The sequence below is a fragment of the Heptranchias perlo genome, chromosome 10 (assembly GCF_035084215.1).
Source record: "Heptranchias perlo isolate sHepPer1 chromosome 10, sHepPer1.hap1, whole genome shotgun sequence".
Classification (NCBI taxonomy): domain Eukaryota; kingdom Metazoa; phylum Chordata; class Chondrichthyes; order Hexanchiformes; family Hexanchidae; genus Heptranchias; species Heptranchias perlo.
This window is the reverse complement of record NC_090334.1, coordinates 7,538,591-7,557,859: the sequence shown is the minus strand read 5'-3', so window position 1 is coordinate 7,557,859 and position 19,269 is coordinate 7,538,591. Positions and strand designations below refer to the sequence as shown.

The 19,269-nt window shown below is 56.3% G+C and overlaps 1 protein-coding gene across 1 annotated transcript in view; it reads right to left on the bottom strand.

The window, feature by feature from the left end:
- The window catches only part of dnajc17 (DnaJ (Hsp40) homolog, subfamily C, member 17), a 177,440-nt gene that overhangs the window by 108,269 nt on the left and 49,902 nt on the right, over positions 1-19,269 (bottom strand). Inside the window, exons 4-5 of the mRNA XM_067991183.1 lie at positions 9,696-9,783; positions 8,004-8,080 (exon numbers count right to left, since the gene is read on the bottom strand). Of these exons, the coding sequence (XP_067847284.1) occupies positions 8,004-8,080; positions 9,696-9,783 (165 nt within the window). The remainder of the gene's footprint in view (positions 1-8,003; positions 8,081-9,695; positions 9,784-19,269) is intronic.

Here is a 19,269-nt window from a genome sequence, read left to right as displayed (position 1 = left end):
AGTATGCAGGTGATCAAGAAGGCCAACAGAATGTTGGCGTTTATCACTAGGGGGATAGAATATAAAAAAAGGGAGGTATTGCTGCAGTTATATAAGGTATTGGTGAGACCGCACCTGGAATACCGCATACAGTTTTGGTGTCCATACTTAAGAAAAGACATACTTGCTCTCGAGGCAGTACAAAGAAGGTTCACTCAGTTAATCCCGGGGATGAGGGGGCGGACATATGAGGAGAGGTTGAGTAGATTGGGACTCTACTCATTGGAGTTCAGAAGAATGAGAGGCGATCTTATTGAAACATATAAGATTGTGAAGGGGCTTGATTGGGTGGATGCGGTAAGGATGTTCCCATAGACGGGTGAAACTAGAACGAGGGGGCATAATCTTAGAATAAGGGGCTGCTCCTTCAAAAACTGAGATGAGGAGAAACTTCTTCACTCAGAAGGTAGTAGGTCTGTGGAATTTGCTGCCCCAGGAAGCTGTGGAAGCTACATCATTAAATAAATTTAAAACAGAAATAGACAGTTTCCTAGAAGTAAAGGGAATTAGGGGTTACGGGGAGCGGGCAGGAAATTGGACATGAATTTAGATTTGAGGTTAGGATCAGATCAGCCATGATCTTATTGAATGGCGGAGCAGACTCGAGGAGCCAATTGGCCTACTCCTGCTCCTGCTCCTTTTTCTTATGTTACAATGTCCATGAGATTAATCTTTAAATCCTAGAGATTCCAGGGGATCCCACGGTAGCACTCTTGCCTCTTTGTCAGAAGGCTGTGGGTCCAATCCCGACTATGGACTTCAGTACACAATCTAGATTGGCACTTCATGAAGTACCAAGGGAATTCAGCAGTGTCGCAGGTGCTGTCTTTTGGCTGAGACGTTAAACTGAAACCCTGTTCAAGTGGATGGAAAAGATCTTATGTCACTATTTGAAGAAGAGCAGGGAGTTCTGGTCAAGATTTATCACTCAACCAACAGCAACAAAAACAGACTAACAGGTCATTTATCTCCTTTGTTGTTTGTGGGACCTTACTCTATAAATTGGCTGCCATTGTTTGCCCACAAAACAACAAAGAGTACACTGCAAAAGCACTTAATTGGCTGTTAGGTGCTTTGAGACATTCCAACGATGTGACAGGTGCTATTTCAATGGAAGGTCGTACTTTCTTGTGTACGAGGACTATACACCTGTGTTAACAATATATACAAGGTAATGTATTCACTTGTATAATGTAGATCCTCTCCCCAGGGAACAAGCAGAACCTGGACATGTTGCACACACACTTATCAAAACTGCCCACCAGCAGAAACATCAACAGAGGAAAAAGGGCAGCCATTCAATCCTGGAGAGTCTGAAGATGAAAAGGAATATTTTCATTCAGTCAGTACCTGCTTTCCTGGTACTAAACCAGAAGCCTTGCTCACAGATCCATAAGGATGGGCTGTAAAGCAACTGAAAATACTATATTGGAGCAGGAGAGGGTAGACTGGGGCTGGATAATTCAATTTTTTGTCCCTTGTTTTTAACTTTCTCTCACTTTATGTCTTTAGGATCATAGACGTCTCACGCAAAGTCTTCACAAGGTGAGGAGACCCATCTTATTTCATCCATCCACAAAGACTGTACAGTTCTCCCGCCCCCACGGTGATATCTAATTATTCCTTAAATGATTTCAGAATTTTTGTCTCTATTTCTGAGAGTCCAATCCATGTGTCGATGTGTGAAAAGGAAGTTTCTGATATCAGTCTTAAATTTGTCTTTTACTAATATGGACCTGTGACCCCCTCGTCCTACTCCCACTATTTTGTTTAAAGTAATTTTCCAGACTTGCCTTTCTATACTGTTTACTATCTTATATACAGTCTACGCCTCTTAATTCAAAGTTACTTAATTATCTGATAATTCAAGTTTCTTTCCAGCACTTTACACTTTACTATAACAAAAATTGCATAATTCAAATTATTGGATAATTCAATTTTTAAAGTAGTAAAACAACTTTAAATTATCAAGAGTAGACTATGTCTATAAGGTTAGATCTCATAAGAACATAAGAGATCTAACCTCCATGTCCATATGCCTCCTTGCAAGGTTGAAATGCCCAAATTTCTTCAGTCTTTCCTCATCACTCAGATCCTTAATGCACATGGCTGCTCTCTGCACTGCCTCCAACACTTGAGTGTCTCCTTGTGTCTCAGTGGCCAGAACTGGACAGTGTTCGAGGTGTGTCTGACCAGAACATTATGCAGTTTGAGCTCTTCATAGAATCACAGAGCACAGAAGGAGGCCATTCAGCCCATTGTGCTTGTGCCGGCTCTTTGAAAGAACTATCCAATTAGTCCCACTCCCCTCTTTCCCCATAGCCCTGTAAATTTCTCCTTTTCAAGTATTTATCTAATTCCCTTTTGAAAGTTACTACTGAATCTGCTTCCACCACCTTTTCAGGCAGTGCATTCCAGATCATTACAACTCACTGCGTAAAAAAAATTTCTCCTCATCTCCTCTCTGGTTCTTTTGCCAATTACCTTAAATCGGTGTCCTCTGGTTACTAACCCTCCTGCCAGTTTCTCCCTATGTATTCTATCATAACCTCTCAATTTTGAACACCTCTGTTACACTCCTCATTTACACTTATCAAAACTTCATGATTTTGAACACCTCTATTAAATCCCCTCTTCACCTTCTCTGTTCTAAGGAGAACAACTCCAGCTTCTCCAATCTCTCCACATAACTGAAGTCCCTCATCCCTGGTACCATTCTAGACAATCTCCTCTGCACCCTCTCCAAGGCAGTGACATCTTTCCTAAAGTGTGGTGCCCATACCTGGACACAATATTCCAGCTGAGGCCTAACCAGTATTTTATAATGGTTTATCATAACTTCCTTGCTTTTGTACTTTATACCCCTATTTATAAAACCAAGGATCCCATATGCTTTTTTAACTGCCTTCTCAACTTATTTGTGCAGTACTATTTTGGCTCTATAGCTCAGCTTCTATTGCCTTGGTTGATTGCTAGTCTGCATTAGTTGAGCATGTTTAACATCATGATTCCCAAGGCTTTGAGGTCTGTCGCATTAACTAATTGCTTGTGTTGGCCCCCTGCTCAGCCACACTTAGAATTATGTATTCTGGAGCATGACATCACGGTGCCTGGTTGAATGCTCGCCGGTGCGTCCCTCCCACTCAGCCTGGCTACGGATCCGGAGCAAACACTCACACTCCTGGTACACTGTCCAAATGGCTATTCTTCACATGCGAGCCTAGACAGGGTGTGTCAGAACAGAGTGTGACTGTCGCCAATATCACAGCCCAGTCCTGTCCTCTCCCAACATCCACACATGATTAATTTCCAGCAAGGATTGCTGAATACTGATCTGGAGCAAGAACCCTGAGCTGATATTCCCTTACCCAGCCCGGGGACAGTGCGGTCAATTGTTGCAACGCTACTGCTGCCTTGTGAGGAGTTCATCTAACTCAGCGCAGACCTGAAATTAAACCCGCTACATTTCCCAGATTGTTAGTTACTCAATACCATAACCAGCTGAACCATCACTCATTTCACTCATTCTTCCCGATGTCTTAAAGAGTAAGGGAACTGTACAGTTGAGCTACAGATGTAAGTTACTTATCCCTGGATCCTGTATTTAATCATTGTAATATGTGTCGATTAAACACAACACAAAATATTGGCTTCTTGCATGAACAGCTCAGTATGTCAGCCAAGGAGTCCCATAGAGGATGACTGCAACCTAGCTCCAATGCCAGTGTAATAAAAACAGAACATGCTGGAAATGCACACATCAGCCTTTAAAACAGAGAGAAATCTTTCTTTCTCGGGTTAACCTGATGTTCTTTTTCAGCTGTCAACCAACTTTAAGATGCCAAGGGGAAGGGTCGAGGCCCACGGTAAGGCACAGTGCTAAGGCTGGGCTGTGCACTTCCAGCATTTTCTGTTCCTATTTCAGATCTGGCAGCTTCTCTCTCTATCTCTATGATGTCAGTATCTTTGCTTTGTTTCTGAACAGCAGGGCACTGGTTTTCATTTTTTTTTTACAACCAGTCTCTGCTGAATTTTTCTACAAACAAACCACATGGAGCAGGATCTGGTAGCAGGTACTCTATGTTCAAAGTAATCACCCTCGGAGCTTCCTTCCCCTTTAACTTTGCTTACGAGAGCTCTCCAGTATTCCAAAAAATACTTCACTGGCAGTCTCAACATCAGGTTAAAAACTCTTTCTACTAGATTAATTGGCACTCTTTTTCAGCTTCAAGTAGCATCAGAATATTCTGCAACTTCTGGCGGATCCCCCACTCCCAGTGGTGACACAACATCTGGAAGAACCCCCATACCCAGTGCTGAGGCAACCTCTGGAGCATTCTATACCACTACAGCGGCCAACTTACTTACATGAGAGACACATACAGAATAGAAATGGGTGACCCCACAGGGATCTGCCTTGCTGTTTTTTCTTTACGCTTACTCAATGGCCATGGTATAAAATTCCAATTGAAGACAGTAATGGATACTCAGGAATCAGGTTACAGACTGGAACCTAATTGAGGAGTTTTGGATGGTTTATTTAAAGATAATTGGATACCCAGGAGTGAGTTACAGGCTGGAATCTAATTGAAGGGTTCAGATGCTTTATATATAGAATGGATACCAGGGAATCTCGCTGAGGTGTTCAGGTGGTTTATATATAGAATAATGGATATGGGGGAGTGAGTTACAGGCTGGAACCTAATCGAGGGGTTCAGATGGTTTATATACAGAATAATGGTTACCTTTAAGTGAATAGGTTGCTTCCGGAACCAATTTTGTTTAAGGCCTTTAACACTTGCCAGTGAGGAGGAGCCTGACATCCTGAGTTCCGGACTAGATTTGAGCCAAGATACGAGATAAAAGGACAATGTTTTAATGCACTGAGTCTCTACAGTTCTGCTTCAATGAAAAGACTGCTCTTCTGGGCTGTATTTCATTACAAGTCTTTAAGTAGTAGGAGACCACAAACTGAATACTGCATGGATAGGATTACCATAGCGGAAAGGTATCAAACCTCCATCAACCAAGGAATCTAAACTTGGTATTTAAGAAATGAAGGGATTAGAGGGCATCATGGTCAATTTAAGTTGAGATATGTTTATTAATGAGCCCAGGTTGATGATTCCTCTCTTCACAAACCAAGCTAAGGAAATATCTCAAAATTACCACAAACATGTTGTATTTCACTTTGACTGCGTGCAGCTTAAAACACAATACTGTGAATCTTTTATAGGACAATTTTCTTCCCTCCTCTGCCAAAGGTGCTGACAATAGCTGGGGTATGGTTCCATGGGACCAGCTGCCCTCCGGTACCTTACCCAAGTCACCATTCTTATTACATGAGTCCGGACAGCAGGTATGGGCAGGCTATTCAACTGTGAAGGGGGTGATAATACAGCCCAACCTGATCCTGCCCTCACTTCCTGTTCATTTGTATGCACTTTCCAGTAAGGGTCTTTTGACAGCAATTAGAGTGTAATTCAGGCTGATTTTTCCCTCCTCTTAGCCTTAGATACTGCAACCAATTGTAATGCTCCAAATGTTGGCCAGCTTCCTTTATGGGATATGCAATTAAACAAAAAAAATTCAAAACAAAATACTGCGGATGCTGGAAATCTGAAATAAAAACAGAAAATGCTGGAGAAGCTCAGCAAGTGAGGCAGCATCTGTGGAGAAAGAAACAGTCAACATTTCAGGACTCTATTCCCATCTCCCAGTTTCTCCGTCGCATCTGTTCTGACGATGCCACCTTCCACACAGTGCTTCCGATATGTCTTCCTTTTTCCTCAACCGAGGATTCCCCTCCACTGTAGTTGACAGGGCCCTCAACCGTGTCCATCCTATTTCCCGCACTTCTGCCCTCACCCCTTCCCTTCCCTCCCAGAGCCATGATAATTGTCCTCACCTTCCACCCCACCAGCCTCCACATTCGACGTATCATCCTTCGCCATTTCCGCCATCTCCAGCGTAATCCCACCACCACACACATCTTCTCCTCCCGTCCCCTTTCATTATTCCGAAGGGACCGCTCCCTCCACGACAGCCTGGTCCATTCTTCCATCACCCCCAACACCAGCTCTCCTCCCCACGGCACCTTCCCGAGCGAGCGCAGGAGATGCAACATCTGCCCCTTCACCTCTTCCCTTCCCACCAGGGCCCCAAACACTCCTTCCAGGTGAAACAGTGGTTTACTTGTACTTCTTTCAATTTAGTATATTGTATTCGCTGCTCACAATGCAGGAGCATAGGGAGACCAAACGCAGATTGGGTGATCGCTTTGCTGAACATCTCCGCTCTGTCCGCAAGCGTGACCCTGACCTGTCCGGTCACTTGCCATTTTAATTCCCCGTCCCACTCCCACTCTGACCTCTCTTTTCTCGGCCTCTTACACTGTTCCAATGAAGCTCAACGGAAGCTCGAGGAACAGCACCTCATCTTTCGTTTAGGCACTTTACAACCTTCCGGACTCAACATTGACTTCAGTAACTTCAGATCATAACCACTGCTCCCATTTTATCAGACAGCTGGTGCTAGTAATGGTTCTGCTTTTGCCATTTACAACTACTCTAGACCGATCTATTGTTTCTTAACCTGTCCCATTACCGCCCTCCTTGCCTTGCACCATCATCCCTTTTATCATTTAATCACTCTTGCCCTCTACCCTCTCACAGACCTTCCCTTCTGTTCTTTCCCACCACTCTCTTCCTTTCCCTGGCTCTGTATTTGCTTAAAAACTTTAACTCTAACATCTTTCAGTTCTGACGAAAGGTCTTCGACCTGAAATGTTAACTCTGTTTCTCTCTCCACAGATGCTGCCTGACTTGCTGAGCTTCTCCAGAATTTTCTGTTTTTATTTAAAAAAATTCAAAACATATTAGAGCATAAAAGGTATAATCCACACAACATAAACTTTATAATATTAAACTCCTACCTCATATTCCACAATTGACCCCATCACCCAAAATTACTCTTCCTCTGAGATACCTGATGCTCTATTACACTCTGAACCAAAGCCCTACTTGACTATGGCCTCACCTCACAGTTGGTACATAAATCCTCTTATGGTCCTATCTCACTTTTTTCATCACCCTACATCACAGATCCTAAACCTACCTCACTCTCTGCTCTCCGACACTCCCACCACCCTATCGCACCGCATTTGGACCCTAAACCCTATCACAATCTCACCATCCAGGCTCCAATATTGCTCTATATCACTCATCACTCGGACTCCATCATCATCCTACCACATCATCTCCGCAGCCACATCCTATTGCCCCACCTCACTCTCTGCACACAGATACTATAATCACCCTACCTCACCGTCCCCACCCAGACCCCATTATCGTCCCCATCTCACTCTCTACACGCAAACCTTCTCACCCCACTGCACTCTCCCCAGCCAGACCCTTCCGCCTTATTTCACTCTCCCCACCCAGACGCCATCATCGCTCTACCTCACTCCTCAGTCAAAACTCGTGTGGCTGAAACTGCAGCTGATTATAAATTATGGTGATGCACCAATGCCACAGAATAAATGCCAATTTGAAAGAAAATACAGAAATAAAACTGCTTAAGTAATCATTTTTCATAACCAATTTGATTTCTTTTATATATAAAAATAAATCGCTGGGAGCTTCATGCGTGGAGGTATTGACTTCCCTTGATCATTAAAGGTAGATTGTACTGCTCCTTACCTGACCTAATGCTAGACGATTGATACTCAGATTATCACTAGAAATACTAATTTCAATTTAACAGAAATGGTATCAGGTGAACTGAATTTTATCTGCTTTTCTGCCACTCTTTTGAATGTGCTGAGGTTGTCATATGATTCCATTGGCAATCGCAGTCTTTAATTACCTCAACAAAGTGCCTACTTTTGTACGTGAGCTTGATTTTTGGTAAAGAAGCCAAGTGATACGAATTTAATAATTTACAGCACTCTGCTTTGCACTTACCACTTCATCTAAACTCTTTGTAATCTTAATTTCCTCTTCCTCATTGAGCTGGGCTTCTCTCTCGCGGGCCTCCAAGTCTGCAATTGAACAGCAATGTTACATGTAATTAAGCTTATACATACAAAAGTACCCTATCAGTGCCAGTATTAGGGAAATTGTGGTAAATATCAACAGTTGCACATCTCCCGCAGTTCTGGGTTTCAAACGATAGTCTGTTAACACATTTTAATTTCCGTTTTGTGCTCAGAAGTGAAGGATATTTGTTCTGTACAAAAGGAACACTTTTCATTGACAGTGCCCATTGTTGGCATTAAGCACTCCCAGGTCAAGTACGGCACAATTAGATGGTGAGTAAAGCTCCCTCTACTTTGCCCCAACCTTAGAAGAGCACCTCATACTCTACATTTCCTCCATTTCCACACCATGAGTCCTGTGGCCTTTGAGCAGTGTTACTTCTAATAGTTCCCATTAGGACTGAATTAGGAAAAGTTTGTACTGTGAACACACTTTGGACTGGGTTGAGATGTCCAAACTCATTTCACACTGGGTTCTTACTATCAGCAGTCAAAGGGAATGTTCATCCCAATAGTCTGGTCCGGATTCAATTATAGTGTGTTAACCCTGGCTGCAGACAGCTCCAACGACGCCCCAGTGCCATTGTGCATCACACTGATAGAAAGTAAACAGAGGTGCTTCAAATGATTAACCCTTCTACCCTGTGCAGAGGTGCCTGTCCCTTCCTAATAATAGTATTGCTGAGATTCAAAGTCACTATCTCACTACTTCTCAGGAATACTGCAAAGTGCAGCACCATGGGGGTAATGGGACATGGGTCTGCGTCGCCGATTTTCCCAGTAAGCTCCTGATATCAGTCACGCAGTTCCCAAATGGAGTTCTAGCACTTCCCCACCAGGGAAAACTCTTTAGCAGCAACAGTTCCATTTAAATAGGGCCCTTTTATTTACAGCATAGATGCTAGCATGACCCTGAATTCCAATAGCATTCCTTTGTTGGAGAGTAAGACAAGGAGAGGAAATAGTACTGAACCCCCGCACAGCCAACATCTCACATCCAGGAAGGCAGTGAATAAAGGCCCAGGGGCACATGGAGCAGCAAGTCTGCCAAGGACCATAAGTGAAAGGGAAGTAGGACTGAAAATGGCCTTGGAGCCATACTATAGGTGCTGGTGTTCTGCTTGAAGAAGCATTTGCTTTGTGAACTTTTTTTCTGTTTGTTAGTACTAACCACAACACATTTCATACTTTGGTGCATCGTGTCATTTTATTCACTAGTTACACAACACTGATTTTTCTTTTGGCATGTGTTGATTTCTATGTAATTGTAATGGTGAGGTACGTCAGTGCAGGCTCCAAGGGAACTTCTCTACTTTTTGCACCTAATGTCAGTAATGGGTTTTCTGTAAGATAGATAGCGCAAAGGAAAGCTCCCTCTGCTCTGCCTTGTCCTGTCAAGGGCTCCAAGGTCAGCTACAGCAAAGCTTCGAGGTAGACTAAAATCCTTTCAGAATGCCTTATTAAGCACTCTGACGTTATCCATTGGACAGGTTAGATACAGTTCTCTCTGGGCAGTCCCAACACTACAAGTTCAAGTGTAGTGCTTCACTTGGGGTGAGGAGTAAAATCTCCATTTACCACCTTAATCGCTTGTAATGCTCTTGAGTATCTCACATACCAAGCTTTACTTTCTTCCTCTTGTTGTCGAGTTTCTGGGTCCTCTCTGCTGCTTGCTTTTTGGCTTTTCTGATTTGATCATAGGCCGCCTTGAAAAGGGAGCAAAATGAGAAAGTTAACATGCTCATCACAGATACCTGCAAGAGATGCAAACTAAGGCCGTTTAACCATGATAATCTGCCATTGGCACCTTGCATGAAGTACTCCCTCTGTTGCTGGCATCCAACAATACAAAGGAGACATATTCTACAGCAATGGGGGGGGGGGGGGGGGGAAAGAGAGGAGAGGAAAAGGTCGGGGGAGGGGGGAAAAAGAGAGGAGAGGAAAAGGTCGGGGGAGGGGGGAAAAAGAGAGGAGAGGAAAAGGTCGGGGGGGGGGGGGGGGAAGAGAGGAGAGGAAAAGGTCGGGGGGGGGGAAAAGAGAGGAGAGGAAAAGGTCGGGGGGGGGGAAGGGAGGAGAGGAAAAGGTCGGGGGGGGAAAAGAGAGGAGAGGAAAAGGTCGGGGGGGGGGGAAAAGAGAGGAGAGGAAAAGGTCGGGGGGGGGGGGGGGGGAAGAGAGGAGAGGAAAAGGTCGGGGGGGGGGAAAAGAGAGGAGAGGAAAAGGTCGGGGGGGGGGAGAAGAGAGGAGAGGAAAAGGTCGGGGGGGGAAAAGAGAGGAGAGGAAAAGGTCGGGGGGGGGAAAAGAGAGGAGAGGAAAAGGTCGGGGGGGGGGAGAAGAGAGGAGAGGAAAAGGTCGGGGGGGGAAAAGAGAGGAGAGGAAAGGTCGGGGGGGGGGGAAAAGAGAGGAGAGGAAAAGGTCGGGGGGGGGAAAAGAGAGGAGAGGAGAAGGTCGGGGGGGGAGGGAGGAGAAGGTCGGGGGGGAGGGAGGAGAAGGTCGGGGGGGGAGGGAGGAGAAGGTCGGGGGGGGAGGGAGGAGAAGGTCGGGGGGGAGGGAGGAGAAGGTCGGGGGGGGAGGGAGGAGAAGGTCGGGGGGGGAGGGAGGAGAAGGTCGGGGGGGGGAGGGAGGAGAAGGTCGGGGGGGGAGGGAGGAGAAGGTCGGGGGGGGAGGGAGGAGAAGGTCGGGGGGGGAGGGAGGAGAAGGTCGGGGGGGGAGGGAGGAGAAGGTCGGGGGGGGAGGGAGGAGAAGGTCGGGGGGGGAGGGAGGAGAAGGTCGGGGGGGGAGGGAGGAGAAGGTCGGGGGGGGGAGGGAGGAGAAGGTCGGGGGGGGGAGGGAGGAGAAGGTCGGGGGGGGGAGGGAGGAGAAGGTCGGGGGGGGAGGGAGGAGGAGAAGGTCGGGGGGGGGAGGGAGGAGAAGGTCGGGGGGGGGAGGGAGGAGAAGGTCGGGGGGGGGAGGGAGGAGAAGGTCGGGGGGGGGAGGGGAGGAGAAGGTCGGGGGGGGGAGGGAGGAGAAGGTCGGGGGGGGAGGGAGGAGAAGGTCGGGGGGGGAGGGAGGAGAAGGTCGGGGGGGGGGAGGGAGGAGAAGGTCGGGGGGGGGAGGGAGGAGAAGGTCGGGGGGGGAGGGAGGAGAAGGTCGGGGGGGGGAGGGAGGAGAAGGTCGGGGGGGGGAGGGAGGAGAAGGTCGGGGGGGGGAGGGAGGAGAAGGTCGGGGGGGGAGGGAGGAGAAGGTCGGGGGGGGAGGGAGGAGAAAGGTCGGGGGGGGAGGGAGGAGAAGGTCGGGGGGGGAGGGAGGAGAAGGTCGGGGGGGGAGGGAGGAGAAGGTCGGGGGGGAGGGAGGAGAAGGTCGGGGGGGGAGGGAGGAGAAGGTCGGGGGGGGAGGGAGGAGAAGGTCGGGGGGGGAGGGAGGAGAAGGCCGGGGGGGGAGGGAGGAGAAGGTCGGGGGGGGAGGGAGGAGAAGGCCGGGGGGGAGGGAGGAGAAGGCCGGGGGGGAGGGAGGAGAAGGCCGGGGGGGGAGGGAGGAGAAGGTCGGGGGGGGAGGGAGGAGAAGGTCGGGGGGGGAGGGAGGAGAAGGTCGGGGGGGGAGGGAGGAGAAGGTCGGGGGGGGAGGGAGGAGAAGGTCGGGGGGGGAGGGAGGAGAAGGTCGGGGGGGGAGGGAGGAGAAGGTCGGGGGGGGAGGGAGGAGAAGGTCGGGGGGGGAGGGAGGAGAAGGTCGGGGGGGGAGGGAGGAGAAGGTCGGGGGGGGAGGGAGGAGAAGGTCGGGGGGGGAGGGAGGAGAAGGTCGGGGGGGGAGGGAGGAGAAGGTCGGGGGGGGAGGGAGGAGAAGGTCGGGGGGGGAGGGAGGAGAAGGTCGGGGGGGGGAGGGAGGAGAAGGTCGGGGGGGGAGGGAGGAGAAGGTCGGGGGGGGGAGGGAGGAGAAGGTCGGGGGGGGGAGGGAGGAGAAGGTCGGGGGGGGAGGGAAGGAGAAGGTCGGGGGGGGAGGGAGGAGAAGGGGGGAGGGAGGAGAAGGTCGGGGGGGGGGAAAGAGAGGAGAGGAAAAGGTCGGGGGGGGGGGAAAGAGAGGAGAGGAAAAGGTCGGGAGGGGGGAAAGAGAGGAGAGGAAAAGGTCGGGGGGGGGGGAAAGAGAGGAGAGGAAAAGGTCGGGGGGGGGAAAGAGAGGAGAGGAAAAGGTCGGGGGGGGGGGGGGAAAGAGAGGAGAGGAAAAGGTCGGGGGGGGGGGAAAGAGAGGAGAGGGAAAAGGTCGGGGGGGGGGGGAAAGAGAGGAGAGGAAAGGTCGGGGGGGGGGAAAAGAGAGGAGAGGAAAAGGTCGGGGGGGGGAAGAGGAGAGGAAAAGGTCGGGAGGGGGGGGGAAGAGGAGAGGAAAAGGTCGGGGGGGGGGAGAAGAGAGGAAAAGGTCGGGGGGGGGGAAAACAGAGAGGAAAAGGTCGGGGGGGGGAAAGAGAGTAGAGGAAAAGGTCGGGGGGGGGGGAAGAGAGGAGAGGAAAAGGTCGGGGGGGGGGGAAAGAGAGGAGAGGAAAAGGTCGGGGGGGGGAGGGAGGAGAAGGTCGGGGGGGGGAGGGAGGAGAAGGTCGGGTGGGGGAGGGAGGAGAAGGTCGGGGGGGGGAGGGAGGAGAAGGTCGGGGGGGGAGGGAGGAGAAGGTCGGGGGGGGGAGGGAGGAGAAGGTCGGGGGGGGGGGGGAAGAGGAGAGGAAAGGTCGGGGGGGGGAGGGAGGAGAAGGTCGGGGGGGGGAGGGAGGAGAAGGTCGGGGGGGGGAGGGAGGAGAAGGACGGGGGGGGAGGGAGGAGAAGGTCGGGGGGGGAGGGAGGAGAAGGTCGGGGGGGGGAGGGAGGAGAAGGTCGGGGGGGGGGAGGGAGGAGAAGGTCGGGGGGGGGGAGGGAGGAGAAGGTCGGGGGGGGGAGGGAGGAGAAGGTCGGGGGGGGAGGGAGGAGAAGGTCGGGGGGGGGGAGGGAGGAGAAGGTCGGGGGGGGGAGGGAGGAGAAGGTCGGGGGGGGGAGGGAGGAGAAGGTCGGGGGGGGGAGGGAGGAGAAGGTCGGGGGGGGAGGAGGAGAAGGTCGGGGGGGGAGGGAGGAGAAGGTCGGGGGGGGAGGGAGGAGAAGGTCGGGGGGGGGGAGGGAGGAGAAGGTCGGGGGGGGGAGGGAGGAGAAGGTCGGGGGGGGGAGGGAGGAGAAGGTCGGGGGGGGGGAGGGAGGAGAAGGTCGGGGGGGGGAGGGAGGAGAAGGTCGGGGGGGGGAGGGAGGAGAAGGTCGGGGGGGGGAGGGAGGAGAAGGTCGGGGGGGGGAGGGAGGAGAAGGTCGGGGGGGAGGGAGGAGAAGGTCGGGGGGGGGGGGGGGAAGAGGAGAGGAAAAGGTCGGGGGGGGGGGAAGAGGAGAGGAAAAGGTCGGGTTGGGGGGAAGAGGAGAGGAAAAGGTCGGGGGGGGGGGAAAGAGGAGAGGAAAAGGTCGGGGGGGGGGGGGAAAGAGGAGAGGAAAAGGTCGGGGGGGGGGGGGAAGAGGAGAGGAAAAGGTCGGGGGGGGGGGAAGAGGAGAGGAAAAGGTCGGGGGGGGGGGGGAAGAGGAGAGGAAAAGGTCGGGGGGGGGGAAAGAGAGGAGAGGAAAAGGTCGGGGGGGGGGGAAAGAGAGGAGAGGAAAAGGTCGGGGGGGGGGAAAGAGAGGAGAGGAAAAGGTCGGGGGGGGGGAAAGAGAGGAGAGGAAAAGGTCGGGGGGGGGAAAGAGAGGAGAGGAAAAGGTCGGGGGGGGGGAAAGAGAGGAGAGGAAAAGGTCGGGGGGGGGGAAAGAGAGGAGAGGAAAAGGTCGGGGGGGGGAAAGAGAGGAGAGGAAAAGGTCGGGGGGGGGGAAAGAGAGGAGAGGAAAAGGTCGGGGGGGGGGAAAAGAGAGGAGAGGAAAAGGTCGGGGGGGGGGAAAAGAGAGGAGAGGAAAAGGTCGGGGGGGGGGGAAAAGAGAGGAGAGGAAAAGGTCGGGGGGGGGAAAAGAGAGGAGAGGAAAAGGTCGGGGGGGGGGGGGGAAAGAGAGGAGAGGAAAAGGTCGGGGGGGGGGGGGAAAGAGAGGAGAGGAAAAGGTCGGGGGGGGGAAAAGAGAGGAGAGGAAAAGGTCGGGGGGGGGAAAAGAGAGGAGAGGAAAAGGTCGGGGGGGGGGGGGGAAAGAGAGGAGAGGAAAAGGTCGGGGGGGGGGGGAAAGAGAGGAGAGGAAAAGGTCGGGGGGGGGAAAAGAGAGGAGAGGAAAAGGTCGGGGGGGGGAAAAGAGAGGAGAGGAAAAGGTCGGGGGGGGGGGGGGAAAGAGAGGAGAGGAAAAGGTCGGGGGGGGGGGAAAGAGAGGAGAGGAAAAGGTTGGGGGGGGGGGGGGAAAGAGAGGAGAGGAAAAGGTCGGGGGGGGGGGAAAGAGAGGAGAGGAAAAGGTCGGGGGGGGGGAAAGAGAGGAGAGGAAAAGGTCGGGGGAGGGGGAAAGAGAGGAGAGGAAAAGGTCGGGGGGGGGAAAAGAGAGGAGAGGAAAAGGTCGGGGGGGGGAAAAGAGAGGAGAGGAAAAGGTCGGGGGGGGGGGAAAGAGAGGAGAGGAAAAGGTCGGGGGGGGGGGAAAGAGAGGAGAGGAAAAGGTCGGGGGGGGGGGGAAAGAGAGGAGAGGAAAAGGTCGGGGGGGGGGGAAAAGAGAGGAGAGGAAAAGGTCGGGGGGGGGGAAAAGAGAGGAGAGGAAAAGGTCGGGGGGGGGGGGAAAGAGAGGAGAGGAAAAGGTCGGGGGGGGGGAAAGAGAGGAGAGGAAAAGGTCGGGGGGGGGGAAGAGAGGAGAGGAAAAGGTCGGGGGGGGGAGGGAGGAGAAGGTCGGGGGGGGGAGGGAGGAGAAGGTCGGGGGGGGGAGGGAGGAGAAGGTCGGGGGGGGGAGGAGGAGAAGGTCGGGGGGGGGAGGGAGGAGAAGGTCGGGGGGGGGAGGGAGGAGAAGGTCGGGGGGGGGGAGGGAGGAGAAGGTCGGGGGGGGGAGGGAGGAGAAGGTCGGGGGGGGGAGGGAGGAGAAGGTCGGGGGGGGGAGGGAGGAGAAGGTCGGGGGGGGGAGGGAGGAGAAGGTCGGGGGGGGGAGGGAGGAGAAGGTCGGGGGGGGGAGGGAGGAGAAGGTCGGGGGGGGGAGGGAGGAGAAGGTCGGGGGGGGGAGGGAGGAGAAGGTCGGGGGGGGGAGGGAGGAGAAGGTCGGGGGGGGGAGGGAGGAGAAGGTCGGGGGGGGGAGGGAGGAGAAGGTCGGGGGGGGAGGGAGGAGAAGGTCGGGGGGGGGAGGGAGGAGAAGGTCGGGGGGGGGAGGGAGGAGAAGGTCGGGGGGGGGAGGGAGGAGAAGGTCGGGGGGGGAGGGAGGAGAAGGTCGGGGGGGGGAGGGAGGAGAAGGTCGGGGGGGGGAGGGAGGAGAAGGTCGGGGGGGGGAGGGAGGAGAAGGTCGGGGGGGGGAGGGAGGAGAAGGTCGGGGGGGGGAGGGAGGAGAAGGTCGGGGGGGGGAGGGAGGAGAAGGTCGGGGGGGGGAGGGAGGAGAAGGTCGGGGGGGGGGAGGGAGGAGAAGGTCGGGGGGGGGAGGGAGGAGAAGGTCGGGGGGGGGAGGGAGGAGGTGGTGGGGGGGGAGGGAGGAGAAGGTCGGGGGGGGAGGGAGGAGAAGGTCGGGGGGGGAGGGAGGAGAAGGTCGGGGGGGGAGGGAGGAGAAGGTCGGGGGGGGAGGGAGGAGAAGGTCGGGGGGGGAGGGAGGAGAAGGTCGGGGGGGGAGGGAGGAGAAGGTCGGGGGGGGAGGGAGGAGAAGGTCGGGGGGGGAGGGAGGAGAAGGTCGGGGGGGGAGGGAGGAGAAGGTCGGGGGGGGGAGGGAGGAGAAGGTCGGGGGGGGGAGGGAGGAGAAGGTCGGGGGGGGAGGGAGGAGAAGGTCGGGGGGGGAGGGAGGAGAAGGTCGGGGGGGGAGGGAGGAGAAGGTCGGGGGGGGAGGGAGGAGAAGGTCGGGGGGGGAGGGAGGAGAAGGTCGGGGGGGGAGGGAGGAGAAGGTCGGGGGGGGAGGGAGGAGAAGGTCGGGGGGGGGAGGGAGGAGAAGGTCGGGGGGGGAGGGAGGAGAAGGTCGGGGGGGGGAGGGAGGAGAAGGTCGGGGGGGGGAGGGAGGAGAAGGTCGGGGGGGGGAGGGAGGAGAAGGTCGGGGGGGGGAGGGAGGAGAAGGTCGGGGGGGGAGGGAGGAGAAGGTCGGGGGGGGGAGGGAGGAGAAGGTCGGGGGGGGGAGGGAGGAGAAGGTCGGGGGGGGGAGGGAGGAGGTGGTGGGGGGGGAGGGAGGAGAAGGTCGTGGGGGGGAGGGAGGAGAAGGTCGGGGGGGGAGGGAGGAGAAGGTCGGGGGGGGGAGGGAGGAGAAGGTCGGGGGGGGAGGGAGGAGAAGGTCGGGGGGGGAGGGAGGAGAAGGTCGGGGGGGGGAGGGAGGAGAAGGTCGGGGGGGGGAGGGAGGAGAAGGTCGGGGGGGGGAGGGAGGAGAAGGTCGGGGGGGGGAGGGAGGAGAAGGTCGGGGGGGGGAGGGAGGAGAAGGTCGGGGGGGGGAGGGAGGAGAAGGTCGGGGGGGGGAGGGAGGAGAAGGTCGGGGGGGGGAGGGAGGAGAAGGTCGGGGGGGGGAGGGAGGAGAAGGTCGGGGGGGGGAGGGAGGAGAAGGTCGGGGGGGGAGGGAGGAGAAGGTCGGGGGGGGGAGGGAGGAGAAGGTCGGGGGGGGGAGGGAGGAGCAGGTCGGGGGGGGGAGGGAGGAGAAGGTCGGGGGGGGAGGGAGGAGAAGGTCGGGGGGGGGAGGGAGGAGAAGGTCGGGGGGGGGAGGGAGGAGAAGGTCGGGGGGGGAGGGAGGAGAAGGTCGGGGGGGAGGGAGGAGAAGGTCGTGGGGGAGGGAGGAGAAGGTCGGGGGGGGGGAGGGAGGAGAAGGTCGGGGGGGGGGAGGGAGGAGAAGGTCGGGGGGGGGGGGGAGGGAGGAGAAGGTCGGGGGGGGGGGGGGAGGGAGGAGAAGGTCGGGGGGGGGGGGGAAGAGGAGAGGAAAAGGTCGGGGGGGGGGGAAGAGGAGAGGGAAAGGTCGGGTGGGGGGGGAAGAGGAGAGGAAAAGGTCGGGTGGGGGGGGGAAGAGGAGAGGAAAAGGTCGGGGGGGGGGGGGGGAAGAGGAGAGGAAAAGGTCGGGGGGGGGGGGGGGAAGAGGAGAGGAAAAGGTCGGGGGGGGGGGGGGGAAGAGGAGAGGAAAAGGTCGGGGGGGGGGGGGGAAGAGGAGAGGAAAAGGTCGGGGGGGGGAAGAGGAGAGGAAAAGGTCGGGGGGGGGGGGGGGGAAGAGGAGAGGAAAAGGTCGGGGGGGGGGGGGGAAGAGGAGAGGAAAAGGTCGGGGGGGGGGGAAGAGGAGAGGAAAAGGTCGGGAGGGGGGGGGAAGAGGAGAGGAAAAGGTCGGGGGGGGGGGGGAAGAGGAGAGGAAAAGGTCGGGGGGGGGAAGAGGAGAAGAAAAGGTCGGGGGGGGGGGAAAAAAGAGAGGAAAAGGTCGGGGGGGGGGAAAGAGAGTAGAGGAAAGGTCGGGGGGGGGGGAAAGAGAGGAGAGGAAAAGGTCGGGGGGGGGGGAAAGAGAGGAGAGGAAAAGGTCGGGGGGGGGAGGGAGGAGAAGGTCGGGGGGGGGAGGGAGGAGAAGGTCGGGGGGGGGAGGGAGGAGAAGGTCGGGGGGGGGAGGGAGGAGAAGGTCGGGGGGGGGAGGGAGGAGAAGGTCGGGGGGGGGAGGGAGGAGAAGGTCGGGGGGGGGAGGGAGGAGAAGGTCGGGGGGGGGAGGGAGGAGAAGGTCGGGGGGGGGGGAGGGAGGAGAATGTCGGGGGGGGAGGGAGGAGAAGGTCGGGGGGGGAGGGAGGAGAAGGTCGGGGGGGGAGGGAGGAGAAGGTCGGGGGGGGGAGGGAGGAGAAGGTCGGGGGGGGGAGGGAGGAGAAGGTCGGGGGGGGGGGGGAAGAGGAGAGGAAAAGGTCGGGGGGGGGGAGGGAGGAGAAGGTCGGGGGGGGGGAGGGAGGAGAAGGTCGGGGGGGGGGGAGGGAGGAGAAGGTCGGGGGGGGGGGAGGGAGGAGAAGGTCGGGGGGGGGAGGGAGGAGAAGGTCGGGGGGGGGAGGGAGGAGAAGGTCGGGGGGGGGAGGGAGGAGAAGGTCGGGGGGGGAGGGAGGAGAAGGTCGGGGGGGGAGGGAGGAGAAGGTCGGGGGGGGAGGGAGGAGAAGGTCGGGGGGGGGAGGGAGGAGAAGGTCGGGGGGGGAGGGGAGGAGAAGGTCGGGGGGGGGAGGGAGGAGAAGGTCGGGGGGGGGAGGGAGGAGAAGGTCGGGGGGGGGAGGGAGGAGAAGGTCGGGGGGGGGAGGGAGGAGAAGGTCGGGGGGGGGGAGGGAGGAGAAGGTCGGGGGGGGAGGGAGGAGAAGGTCGGGGGGGGGGAGGGAGGAGAAGGTCGGGGGGGGGGGGGGGAGGAGGAGAGGAAAAGGTCGGGGGGGGGGGGAAGAGGAGAGGAAAAGGTCGGGTGGGGGGGGAAGAGGAGAGGAAAAGGTCGGGGGGGGGGGGGAAGAGGAGAGGAAAAGGTCGGGGGGGGGGGGAAGAGGAGAGGAAAAGGTCGGGGGGGGGGGGAAGAGGAGAGGAAAAGGTCGGGTGGGGGGGGAAGAGGAGAGGAAAAGGTCGGGTGGGGGGGAAGAGGAGAGGAAAAGGTCGGGTGGGGGGGGAAGAGGAGAGGAAAAGGTCGGGGGGGGGGGGGGAAGAGGAGAGGAAAAGGTCGGGGGGGGGGGGAAGAGGAGAGGAAAAGGTCGGGGGGGGGGGAAGAGGAGAGGAAAAGGTCGGGGGGGGGGGGGAAGAGGAGAGGAAAAGGTCGGGGGGGGGGGAAGAGGAGAGGAAAAGGTCGGGGGGGGGGGGAAGAGGAGAGGAAAAGGTCGGGGGGGGGGGAAGAGGAGAGGAAAAGGTCGGGGGGGGGTGAAGAGGAGAGGAAAAGGTCGGGAGGGGGGGGGAAGAGGAGAGGAAAAGGTCGGGGGGGGGGGAAGAGGAGAGGAAAAGGTCGGGGGGGGGGAAGAGGAGAGGAAAAGGTCGGGGGGGGGGGGAAGAGGAGAGGAAAAGGTCGGGGGGGGGGGAAGAGGAGAGGAAAAGGTCGGGGGGGGGGGAAGAGGAGAGGAAAAGGTCGGGGGGGGGGGGGAAGAGGAGAGGAAAAGGTCGGGGGGGGGGGAAGAGGAGAGGAAAAGGTCGGGGGGGGGGGGAAGAGGAGAGG